This window comes from Dendrobates tinctorius, unplaced genomic scaffold, assembly GCF_039654945.1.
Source record: "Dendrobates tinctorius isolate UK_male_01 unplaced genomic scaffold, ASM3965494v1 ptg000254l, whole genome shotgun sequence".
Taxonomy (NCBI): Eukaryota; Metazoa; Chordata; class Amphibia; order Anura; family Dendrobatidae; genus Dendrobates; species Dendrobates tinctorius.
The window spans coordinates 3,831,455-3,845,249 of NW_027361921.1; the positions used below are offsets into that span (position 1 = coordinate 3,831,455).

Here is a 13,795-nt window from a genome sequence, read left to right on the forward strand (position 1 = left end):
TCATACCATGCCTGGGTTATCAAGTCAAATCGTGAATTCTCCAGTCCAAGATGAATCTGACATGGAGTGTGGGTGGCCAGCCAGGGCAGTGGGGTTAATCGGTACCGGGCCGGTGTCTCAGAGGAATGTGTCACGTTGGTGGTGATGGCCTGTTCCGTGGCCCTGGGCGTCCATGCAAAGGGGTGATGTTATGAATGGGTCACCGAGGAGAAAAAAACAAAACAAGCTAAGCCACAGAAAACAAGAGAAGTTGGTAACTATGCAGATTGCAGATCCCTGATCTTACCACACAACTAGCAGTAGCCGTGGAACGTGCCTACGATGTTCCTAGATGCCTCATCACGGCCGGAGGACTACTTAAGCCTAAAGCAACAAAAGGGAAAACTAACTGCCCCAGAGCAGACCCCAAAGGAATAGATAGCCCCCACACATGTATTGACGGTGGAACAAGATGAAGGCACAAACAAAGGCAGGAAAATAGGCTGAGCAAATGATGGGGCCCAAACTAACTAGACAGGAAAGGAAAGGCAAGTCACTGTCTGCAACCTGCAAAAAAACCCTACAAAAATAATGTCCAACACTTCTGATAGCAAAAATAACCCTGAAGTCTCTAGACTTCTCCCACTATATCAGCACTCTGGAATATTCTGAGACAGAGCAAAAAGAGACCGAACTAGTAAGGGACAAAAAGCCAATTGGCATAATACTGATAAATAAGAGTGGAAATTCAGGTCAGCCCCCTAGGCGGGGCTGGCAGACCACACAAAAAACTGAATAGACCAACAAAATCAAGTGTGAACATTAGCAGAAAAACTTAGCTTTAGATGACTGGAACAGAGTGAAACCAAGAGCTGACAAGCCAGAAGGAATCACCAGCAACTGAACAGGGCGTCGGCTGTCTTAAATCCAATCTGAGAATCCTGAGATCCAATCGTCATCCTTATTCTCAGGTGGCAGATCTCCACCGATCAAACCAGCCGCACCACCTCCCGAACCAGAGAATGAACTCACAACAAGGTGAATAACATTTATAGGTGACTGATACGTGACGCCACCTCTGGTTTCTGATTAGATTGACCAGCGCTGCAGTGTCGCTTCTGTGGGACAGATGATGTGGTGCAGCTAAGATGTAGAAGCCCTGCACAGGTAGGGCCGTAGTCGCAGGGCAGATGAAAGAGTTGGTAGATTGTGTGCAGTGCAGGATGCAGCAGAGCCGTGCGCCAGGCGCAGGAGAAAGATGACAGACACAGTCGTGCAGTTCCTTTACCTGTACTTGGTAAGTGCCGTCCAGGACCCAGAGTACAGATGGAGAAGAAGTTGGTCAGCCTGGAAGCAAATTTGGAATTCTCTCTCTGCAGATAGGTAGTGTGGCCTCCGTGCTAGCGCTTATCTGAGGTTCTCGCAGTACTGAGTTCACTGAAGTTCCCCCTGTTGACTCTCTTTTGGATCTTTCTTGTATGGCAGGCAGCCATAGCCTTTTCCTTCTGGCTCACACACATCGCTGCTGGGGCCTCCGAGCCTTAGTTGGGAACAGAGCATTTACAGCTGCTACTTCCTCCGGTTTCTGCTGCAGGACCATCAGTGTCCCTACAAACTCGGAGACCAGAAACCCGACCATGCGCTCCAGCTAGGAGTGAGCCTTAACTCTGCTCATCCTCCAGCTCCCTTTCTCACGTCCACACACTTCCCCTCCCCTTCACAGACTGCCCTAACTTACCTCCTCCCGACCACAGAGAGCAACTCCTCAGCAATCAGGTTCAGAGGTCTCCATTGCTGGCCTGGAGTGGGAACTGTGTTGTGTGTTGGTTTAACTGCTAGAGAGAGAGATCCTTCATTGCTCCCAAGCAAGACATCACACTCCCTAGGAGGAAGGTAATGCCACTGTGGCGACCGTACTCCTGGGGGTGCCACAAGTGCACTGATGCCTGGCCACTGCTAGATGATTCTGCTGTTACATTGACCCAGACCACTACATTCCCCTCGCACTCTACACAGTCAGAATCTGACCCTGATGAAACTCAGGTTCCCCTTCCTGCATAATATACCACCTTACACGGTGACAAAGAGGAAGCTGCAGATGAAAGTGCAGGTTCCTTGAGCAGGTGGGGGGGCATACTCATGGGCGACAGCACTGGCACAGGGTCCCTCATAGTACGCAAAATTGTCTCTGCCAGTGGGACCCACCATCAGACACATCGCCGTACTATGAGGGGCCCTGTGCCAGTGCCATTGCCAACGAGTGGGCCCCCCTGCTTGCTCAGGATCACAGCACTTTGAAATACTTACCTCTCCCTGCTCCACCGCCGTGACGTCTTCCGCGTTTCCTGACATTGACATTCTGGTCAGAGAGCGCGATGACATCACATCTGTACGCCCTCTGCCTAAACAGTCCAATTGCAACGAGATGGAAGATGGGGACGGCGAGGAGTCCAGACTAGTACAGGGATTCCCTAGCGAGGAGACTTATTCAATTGTTTTCAATGTTGGGACAGCTATTTTGGGGAGCACTATACTCTGGAGAATGATATATGAGGCCCACCATACACTGGAGCATTCCAAAGGTGGACATCAGACACTGGAGCAGCATTTACAGGGCCCATTATGCACTGGAGCATTAGAAATGGGGCCCATTATATATGGAGCATTTTTTGGGCCCATAACACAGTGGAGCTTCATCCATGGGGACCAACATATACTGTAGCATTATGTGGAGCTCATCATATACTGTTTCAAACATTATATGGGACCAATGATTCTGTATGGAGAAATATATGGGCATCTTTACTCTGTATAGTGCACTATGTGGTGGCCATAATACTGTATGGAGTAATATACTTTCCGTTTTTGGAGCTATTGGAGAATTTAAAATGGATATCAGTCATGAGATGTAAGAAGTGAAGTATTTTTCATTGTACTATACCGCTATTTCTCTGCCATATCAGAGGATCATGAATTGTGGCATGTGTTAAAAGAGCCCAGTGACACTCTTTGGCCCAGGGCCCACGAAAATCTGAAGCCAGCCCTACCCCCCCACAACATTAGCCAAATAACCCCCAGTTTTCAATGCCTAACTATTATTATAAAGTAAATTAAGGTTGACAAGCTTAAGTAATAAGAATTGATGTTTTAGGTATTAAAATGGGCACTGTAGGTGTGTTTCCTGTCCTCCACTCCCTGACGACCTTGGTTCCCCATTGACTTGCATTGGGTTTCGTGTTTCTGTCAGCCTTCAATTTTTCATGATAATCGGTCGATTTCATTCGACCTGACTTTTGAGAAAGTCGGGTTTCATGAAACCCGACTCGACCCGAAAAAAGGCAAAGTCGCTCATCTCTACAAAAGAATCTAAATAATAAAAATATTGGAGAAAGAGAAACCAATCACAAACTAAAATGTTTCTATACTAATGCACAAAGCATGGGCAACAAACAAGGAGAATTGGAACTACTAACGCAGGAATAGAAATATGATGTCAATGGAATCACAGAAACTTGGTGGGACAATGCACATGATTGGAATGCAAGGCTAGAAAGATACAACTTATTTGCTAGAAACAGACTTGATAAACGAGGAGGAGGTGTCGCACTGTATGTTAGAAACACGTATATATGCACAAAGATTGAAGCTTCAGAGACTGGGAGTTCTGTGGAAACTGTTTGGGTAAGAATACAAGGACAGAACAATGAAAAGGACACCATTGTAGGCATTTACTACAGGCCACCTGTGCAAGCTGAAGATATGGATGAACTCTTTATGCATCAAATGGCCAAGTTGTCAAAAAAAATGACATAGTTGTCATGGAGATTTCAGCTATCCTGACATTTGTTGGGAATCTCTCTCAGGCAAAACTAACAGGTCAAGGAAATTCTTATCCTCTCTTGCTGATAACGCTATCTTCCAAAAGGTAGGGGAGAAAACAAGGGGATCTGCTACCTTGGATCTAATCCTTAAAAACAGGGAGGAAATGGTTGAGGAGGTAAAAGTGTCTGGGACCCTAGGAGGTAGCGACCATGCTATTTTAGAATTTTGGATAACCAGAGGAGGAAGACCTGTGAAGATTCAGACTTCAAGATTAGATTTCAAAAAGGCAGATTTTAAGGGATTCGGAATGAGAATTGGAGGGATTCAATGGCTGGATATCCTTAATGACATCTTAAGGATGGGAAATCTTGAAAAATGAAATTCTCAAAGCACAATTGTTTACAATTTCAAAAAGAGGGAAGAATAGAAAGCATTTAAGGAAACCAGGATGGATGAACACAGAACTTAAGCACATGCTAAAAAGGAAGAAAGAAATGTTTATAAAATGGAAAGAGGGAGGCATATCTAAAGAAGAATATAATGCTGTCTGCAGAACTTGCAGGGCACAAATCAGATTATTAAAGCTGACAAAGAATTGAGGCTTGCAAGACACGTCAAAAGCAATAATAAAGGATTTTGGGGATATGTCAAAAGTAAAAGAAAAGTCAAAGATGCTATAAGATTTTTACAGGATGAAAATGATGAAATGGTAAGACAGGATGTTGAGAGGCCGAACTTTAAATTCCTATTTTGCATCTGTTTTCTCTCAGAAAGAAAATGTAACATCAACTGTTCTTCACTGTCCTATTAAGGGAATAAAAGAATCCAGGATATCTATAAACAGAAAGATAGTGAGGAAACACTTAGCTAACCTAAATTAATTCAAGTCTCCAGGTCCAGATGAATTACACCCCAGAGTACTGAAGGACATAGCAGAAGAAATTTTTGAACCCCTCTCGATAATCATTGAAAATTTTTGGAGAACAGCAGAAGTCCCAGAAGACTGGAGAAGAGCAAATGTTGTTCCTATCTTTAAAAAGGGGAAGAAGGTGGACCCAAGCAACTATAGGCCAGTGAGTCTGACTTCTATACCAGGAAAAATCTTTTAACAAATTATTAAGCAACATGTATATAAGTACCTGGATAAGATTGAAGTGATTAAACAGAGTCAGCATGGGTTTGTAACTAATAAGTCATGTCAGACTAACTTAATTTCCTTCTATGACGAATCACTGATTGGGTTGATCAGGGAAATGCTGTAGATATAGTATATCTTGACTTCAGAAAAGTGTTTGACAAATTATCTCACACAATCCTTATTGTAAAAATTGCTAAGTATGGAATGTACAAGGCAAATGTTAGGTGGATTCATAACTGGCTTAGTGATCGGACCCAAAGAGTGGTCGTAAATCGCTGCACATCCAGTTGGAAGAATGTCTCAAGTGGGGTACCACAGGGCTCTGTCCTGGGCCCTGTATTGTTCAACATCTTTATCAATGATTTAGATGAAGGAATTGAGGGTAAACTGATTAAATTTGCTGATTACACAAAGCTAAGAGGGATAGCTACTACTAGAGAAGAGAGAGAGAATTCAAAAAGATATAAATAAACTGGAGCAGTGGGCAGCAACTAACAGAATGGTTTTTAACAGGGAGAAATGCAAAGTACTACATCTGGGCAATAAAAATGAAAAAAGCATATACAGAATGGGAGGAATAGGGCTAAGCAACGGCACATGTGAAAAAGACTTGGGTATACAAATAGATCAAAGACTGAATATGAGTCAACAGTGTGATGCAGCAGCAATAAAAGGCAAATGCAATTCTAGGATGTATTAACAGAAGCATACAGTCTAGATCATGTGAAGTCATTATTGCCCTCTACTCCTCTTTGGTCAGACCTCATCTGGAATAATGTCCAGTTTTGGGCACCACATTTTAAAAAAGACATCAACAAACTGGAGCAAGCTCAGAAAAGAGTGACCAGAATGGTGACAGGTCTGCAAACCCTGTCTTATGAGGAAAGGTTGCAGGATTTGGGAATGTTTAGCTTGCAGAAGAGAAGACTGAGAGGAGACTTAATAGCTGTCTACAAATATCTCAAGGGCTGTCACATTATACAAGGATCATCTTTATTCTCATTTGCACAAGGAAAGACTAGAAGCAATGGCATGAAACTGAATCGGAGGAGACAGATTAGATATTAGAAAAAACTTTTTGACAGTTAGAGTGATCAATGAGTGGAACAGGCTACCACGAGAGGTGGTGAGTTCTCCTTCAATAGAAGTCTTCAAACAGAGCCTGGACAGACATTTGTCTGGGATGATTTAGCGAATCCTGCTTTGAGCAGGAAGTTGGACCAGATGGCCCAGGTGGTCCCTTCTAACTCTACGATTCTATGAATTTAGGTTGATAATTTTTGCATGTACTGTATTTGTGAAAAAAAAACCTGAAATTTGGTGAAAATTTTGCAATTTTCAAATTTTGAATTTTTATTCTGCTAAACCAGAGAGTTATGTGACACAAAATAGTTAATAAATAACATTTCCCACATGTCTATTTATCATGCTCTCTCCTGCACCTGAAATCCGTTGCCTTGGAGTAACTCTCGACTCTGCCCTGTCCTTCAAACCGCATGTCCAATCTCTTGCCACCTCCTGTCGCCTCCAACTCAAAAATATTTCCAGAATCCGTCCCTTCCTCAGTCCTCAATCTACTAAAACTCTTGTACATGCCCTCTTCATCTCCTGCCTTGACTACTGCAACACCCTCCTCTGTGGCCTCCCTGCTAACTCTCTTGCACCACTCCAGTCTGTCATCAATTCTGCTGCCCGACTAATCCACCTCTCTCCTCGCTACTCCCCTGTCTCTCCTCTATGCAAATCCCTCCATTGGCTCCCAATTCCCCAACTAATCCAGTTCAAACTACTAACGCTGACCTACAAAGCCATCCACAACCTGTCCCCTCCCTATATCTCTGAACTAATCTCCCAATATATTCCCTCACGTACTCTTCGATCCTCCCAAGACCTCCTGCTCTCCTCCACACTTATTCGTTCCTCACACAACCGTCTCCAAGCTTTCTCCCGAATATCCCCTATCCTCTGAAATGCCATGCCTCAACACGTCCGATTATCCACCACCCTCAGATCCTTCAAACGGAACCTGAAAACCCATCTTTTCATTAAAGCTTACAGACTGCAATAACCATTCTGCCGCCTCATCACCACCAGAGCTGCTGCACCCCGACCTTCTGTCTTTTCCCCGCTATCTCGTAGAATGTAAGTCCGCAAGGACAGGGTCCTCTCCCCTCTGTACCAGTCTGTCATTGTAAATTTGTTGTGGAAACTTGTTTACTGTCAACGATATCTATAACTTTGTATATAACCCCCCTTCTCATGTACAGCACCATGGAATTAATGGCGCTATATAAATAAATAATAATAATAATAATAATAATAATAATAAAAAGTTATAAGGGTCCAAAGTTTATCAGCAATTTCACATTTTTTCCAGCAACGTTTACAAAACTATTTTTTAGTGACCACTTTGAAGTCCCTTTGAGGGGCCTACATGACAGAATACACCAAAAATTGACACCATTCCAAAAACTGCACCCCTCAAGCTACTCAAAACTATATTCAAGAAGCTTATTAACCCTTCAGGTGCTTCACAGGAACGTGAAAGGAAAAAATGGATATTTTAATTTTTCCAACTAAAATTTTCTTTTAGCAGAATCAATTTTTTCATTTTCACATGGGCAACAGGATAAAATGGATCCTAAAATTTGTTGGGCAATTTCTCCTGAGTACATCGATATATGTGGTCATAAACCACTGTTTGGGTGCACAGCAGGGCTCGGAAGGGAAGGAGTGCCATTTTACTTTTTGAATGGAAAATTGGCACCAATCGTTAGCGGACACCATGTCGCGTATGGAAAGTATGTATTGTATGTCAGGTTGGTGTGTTGTGTGTGTACACCATACACACCATCCTGATTTACACTACGACACACACAACAACCTGACACACTACATCAGGTTGGTGTGTGTGGTGTAGTGTATGTCAGATTGGTGTGTGGTGTGGTCTAGTGTACATCACACACACAGGAACCTGACGTACACTACAACACACAGACCAACCTGATGTACACTATACAACACCAAACACCAACCTGACGTACACTGTGCCACACACACCAACCTGACACACTACGTCAGGTTGGTGTGTGTGGTGTAGTATATGTCAGGTTGGTGTGTGTGGTGTAGTATACACCACATACAACCTGATGTAGTATACACCACACAGACACAACAACCTGACGTACACTACAACACACACACACCAAACTGATGAACACTATACCACACCACACACCAACCTGACATAGTGTATGTCAGGTTGGTGTGTGTGGTTTAGTGTAAGTCAGGTTGGTATGTGTGTGGTGTTGTGTATGTGAGGCTGGTGTGGGTGAAAGATCAACTCCCCCATGTGTTTGTTGTACCCCAGGGCACAGTCCGGTTTGTGAACATATGCTGGTGTACCTCGACCGGTGGTGGCTATGGTGCTGGGACCATGGATTGTTGTCAAGAAAAAGATGTCCTGTTATGAATGGGTCACCGAGGAGGATAGCAGGCCCTGGCTAAGCCACAGAAAACCAGAGAGGTTGGTAACTTAGTGGATTGCAGACGCCTGATCCTGTCCACACAACTAGCAGTAGCCGTGGCGCGTACCTACGATGATCGTAGATGACTCGGCACAGCCAGAGAGCTAACTAAGCCTAAAGCAAGAAAGAGGAAATCTAAACTGCCTCGGAGCAGACCCCACAGGAATAGAAAGCTCCAAACATATATTGTCAGTGAGACAAGATGAAAACACAAACGCAGGCAGGAAAATAGACTGAGCAAACAATGGGGCCCACACTGACTAGACAGTACAGGAAAGGAATGACACTGTCTGCAATCACGCAAAAAACCCTGCAAAAAGTGCAACACCTGATGCACAAAAAACACTGAAGTCGCACGACTTCGCCCCCACTATATCAGCACTCTGGTATATTCTGAAAGCAAAGTAAAAAGAGACCAATATAACTGGGGACAAAACAAACTGGCACATGCAGTAACATATGGGCGGTGATTCAGCACAGCCCCAGCCAGAGCTGGCTGACCCGCACGAAGCAGAGATAGACAAGACCAGATCAAATGCAAACAGAATAGCAAATGAACCACTTAGCTGCACCATGCAGGGAAAGAGCAGGAGACGTCAGACCTCAGAAGGCACAGGAAGAAAATCACCAGCAGGGATAGAGGGAGTCAGCTGTCTTAAATCCCAATCAGAAACCCCAGATCTCCAATCATCTTCCTCATTATCAGGTGGCAAGCCTCTGTCAATCAAATCAGCTCCACTGCCTCCAGTAACCAGGGAGTCCAGAAAGAGAACTCGCAACCCCTCTGTCAATCTGACCAGCTCCACTACCTTCAGTAATCACCAGAGGTAAGCCAGAGAAAGAATTCACAACAACGTCCCTTTTGTGTTTGAACTTGACCACAACCATGTTGCCGCTACATTGGGCTTGGCTCTCACCCTTTGGGAAAGTCTGCTCAATTAAAAAAAGAGAGAAGAGCCAGCACTGCCAGTGGTCAGAACGCATAGCATGAGGTGCATATGCACATATCTTACTGCATTCAAAATGAGACATTTAGCAAAATATTGATCAATATATATTTTGCAAATTGGTTTTGTGGCTGACCACCACTGTTGCCGTGCACGCTGGGTCATGTTCGCCATCTTTTCTGTGTTTATTGTGATTGATCTAGGCTGCTGTGCACACTCACGGCAGCCCCGCCCTGCCCCAGGCTTTATTTATTTTTGCATCCATGTCTGAGCCTGCATTGCCCTTCATCTGTGTTTGCTGGTCAGGCAGTGTGTGGAGGTCAAACCTGAGATGTCTGTGTTCAGACCTGGTTGGCCTTCATCTGCACCTGCTCCATCTGGCTGCACGGGAGTGATGCAGATATGCTTCAGGTATGGATTGCATTTGATATGGTCTTGCTTTTAAAACATTTAGGAGACCGCAATGGCACAGTGAATAATAAAAATGTAGAGTAGGACCCCCCATATGAGATTGCCTTGGCGTGGCGGGGTGGCTCAATATATTGATCAATATTTTGCTAAATGTCTCATTTTGAATGCAGTAAGATATGTGCATATGCACCTCATGTTATGTGTTCTGACCACTGGCAGTGCTGGCTCTTCTCTCTTTTTTTTTGCAGTCTGCTCAATTAGGGACAAAGGGAGACCCCTCTGGTTTCTGCACTCAGTACCGCAAGCTGCGGTAGCTCTAGCAGAGAGGGATTGACAGAGTGGGATGCTTGTTTAAAAGTCATCAATGTACAGATGGTAACCTTTATCAAGCAGTGGGTGGACAAAATCCCACACTATTTTTCCACTCACCCCCAGAGCAGGTGGACATTCTGGGGGCTGGATCCTGCTGTCCTTCCCTTGGTAAACTCTAAAGCTGTGAGTGTACCCTGAGGTACTCTCACACAGCTTATAGAGTTTATCCCGTACCTCGACCTCTTGTTGGGCAGGTACTGACGGAATTGAAGCCTCCCTTTGAAGTGGATGAGGGATTTATCCACACAAATTTCCCTTTGGGGAATGTACACTTCAGCAAACTTGTTGCTGAAGTGTTCGATGACCGGCCAAATTTTGAATCGCCTCAAAATGTTTGCGAAACATAATCATGCCAAATATTGGACTTTGATATAAAATATCAGTACTCCAGTATTGGCGAATTTCTGGTTTCATCACAATCCCTATGTGGAGGTTCAGTCCCCAATTTTTCATCATTTCTACAGAGTCAATGGAACTCCAAGTAGAAAATGACAAATTAGGGTTTTGGGCAAAAAATTGCAGGGCGTACAATTTGGTTTGCTCCACCATAAGACTGACAATTGACTCAGAGAAATGGACTTTGCAAAAGTCTATTTCCCTGAAGTTGGCAGTCTCGAACTGCATTCCTGATTGGGGAACGAAATCAGGAATCATTGGAGCCAAATTTTAAGGGATGGGGGTCCAGGAGGGGGCACTATTGCTTGCTATGGTGTCACTAGCATTAGGTTGGGGGTTACTCACACTTGGCTGTGGGTCTTCTCCCTCGGCTCTGCATCCCTGGGCTCTGGACGATTTCTCATCCTGCAACATCTTGGTGGTGGTAAGTCTGTGTCACTGGAGGAGGAAGAGTGGGAGGAATAGAGAAAAGTGGGGTCCTCTCCCTCACCATCAGTTTCGGAGGCAATAATGTCATATGCCTCCTCAGCTGTGTACACCCTTTGTGACTGGGATGAAAAGGACATTGTGTTTGTGGTGTATGCATGTGTAAATAAAGCTTCATTATAGTGTGCGTGTGTATGTGTGAGTGTTTGGTGAAATTTTCTACTGCAGGAGGGGGCTGTCAGGCGTGGGGGAGCTGGAGGGAGTTGTCAGGCACAGGGGGGCAGGAGGGGGCTGTCAGTCGCAGGAGGGGGTTGAAGAGATGCAGCAGCAGCGAAGGTGATCACTGGGGCAGGGAGGAACTATCAGAAGCCGGCAGCAGCAGCAGGGAAGGTGATCACTGGGGCAGGGGGGGTGATCACCAGGACAGGGGGGTGATCATCGGGGTGGGGAAGGAAACGGAGGTTGGGGGGGTGGAATTAGATAGTGGGGGGCAGAGGGCAGCAGAGGGGAGTAACATATGGCAGCAGGGGTGGTTATTGTGGTCAGTCAGCAGCAGGTCAGCAGGCAGGGAACTCGCTCTTCAGCCTCCACGGATGGGATGAGGCTGAAGAGCCGGGGCAGCCATACCTTACTCCGCCCCTCCACATCTGTTTGGAGGGATAGTGTCAGATGGACGCTAGATCCAAATCAGATCTGTTTATAAACTGCCTGATAACAAATTTTGTATAGGCAAAACAGTTTGCTCATCTCATAAAGGCTCTTTTAATTTTGAGAGCGGGGAGGTGTCGGTAAACTATCTTGTTCTCTGTGTATGAAACCTGGCAACAGGAGATCTGGACTGTGACATTTTAAAGCCATTATATACGAGATGAAAAAAAGTTCTGTCTAGATGAGTAACATAGTCAAACCTTCACTAATATAATCATGTATAAGTATCTTGAAAAGCAGTGCCCAAGTTAATTTGTTTCTAATGTTTACATTTTATACTAAAATCCGTAAAAACAACAGGGAAGTTTTTACCAAAGAATAATTCAATTATTTTATTTCAATTTATATTAGACATTAGTGCAACATAGGTATGAGTAAGGACAACAATACAATTAAAAAGCCACATGGAAATTCATGGTCTAATGTAAACATGGTATATATTGCACAAAAACAAATTACAAATGGGCATAAAAAGGAAGTACACACCTCCACTGGATAAAGCTCAGTGTGAAACGCATGTCGGGGTGCCTGCTGCTTTCATTTAACCTGTTAGCACATGTGTGGACTTCTTGGCAGTCATTGCATTTTTATAGCACCTTATGTCTTTTCTGCATTGGTCACTTTTTTTTGTACCTGCACTTTACATAAGTGATAGTTGCTATGCTGAGAAGCATTGTATTGCTCCCTACATATTTGATTGGCACTTGGCTTTTTATAATATCTGGAATACTTCCTTTTTATGCCTTATATAAATTAAAATAAAATAATTGAATTATTCTTTGGTAAAAACTTCCCTGTTGTTTTTTTGGATTTTTGTATTAATTTTGGGAGTACCAATCAATAGGCATATATAAATTATCGGCTCTATTACATTTTATACTGTTGCAAGGAAGACATATGATGTAGAGGCACTTGTTTTCTTCTGATTGGTATTCAGTCATATTGGTTCAAATTACCAGAATTTACTGAAATTGACTTAAAACTAATAAACATATAATGTAAATAAAAATCTAAATTATATAATTTACCAGGCCATTTTCATTGTTGGTAACTGCAAGGTCTTCTTCAATACCATCAAATGCTTTAATTTCAATGCCAAGATTGGATTCAGGATTCTTCAGCCAGTTTTGAAACACAGTTTTCACATCTATACTTTGCCAAGATCCAGGTCCTGGATTCATCTCAAGTTTTAATGCTCGGATTCCAGTATGCCTTGAACCATCTTTCAAAGGTTTAATGAGTCTTAAGATTTGCACCACAACTGTTGTAGACCTTTGGACAGGCTTTAGATAAATCCATAGTTGTGCCTTTGAAATTTTATTTAACTGAATTTTGGAGCTCACTTTAAAATAACAACACTTCGGTTTTTCAGCCACATCAGCTACAAATTCAGCTGCAAAGTAAAAATGTTTATAAATCACATTAAAGGTATTTTAACATTTATCATTTAATGTTTCATTAATTTTTTTAAATTTAGCTACACAATAACATAATTAAAACCATTGTTCTTGAAACAGTGGAAAACAAGAAATAATACATTTATCTATAAAAAATTTAACAATGTTTACTTCATACAAGTTTGCATTTATTTGTCTTTTATTTTCAAGCATTGAGCTAATGCAACTAAATGTAGTGATTTACAGATATTGTTCAGTTACATAGATTTCACTTTCCTTATTTTCAAAATCCATTATCAATGTTGGCTGTTAAAAAGTGAATTTGGAAGCCTAATAAAAGTTATTATAGTACATATTATTAGATGATATATTTAAAATTGTATTGAAATAAATTATTGATGATTCATTCATTATGCATGGTATTGTTGCTTAATAATTATAACTGGTTGTAAGATCACATTTATATAAATAATTATTACTATTGTTAGCAACAATGGACTATAATTGTAAGATTGCTTAAAAATAGCTTACAGACTAAAGAAAATAGTTAAATCAATCGCTTTACAAAAACAAGTTTCTCTAGCCTATATATTTTTATTTTACTTTGTTACATTGTTATCTTGAATGATAATAATCACTTCGCGCCACAGCCAATTTTTGTTTTTGCGTTTC

The 13,795-nt window shown here is 42.7% G+C and overlaps 1 protein-coding gene across 1 annotated transcript in view; it reads right to left on the bottom strand.

Moving 5' to 3' along the window:
• The window catches only part of LOC141067698 (growth/differentiation factor 8-like), a 255,835-nt gene that overhangs the window by 96,683 nt on the left and 145,357 nt on the right, over positions 1-13,795 (bottom strand). Inside the window, exon 2 of the mRNA XM_073558112.1 lies at positions 12,755-13,119. Coding sequence (XP_073414213.1) covers positions 12,755-13,119 — 365 coding nt within the window. The remainder of the gene's footprint in view (positions 1-12,754; positions 13,120-13,795) is intronic.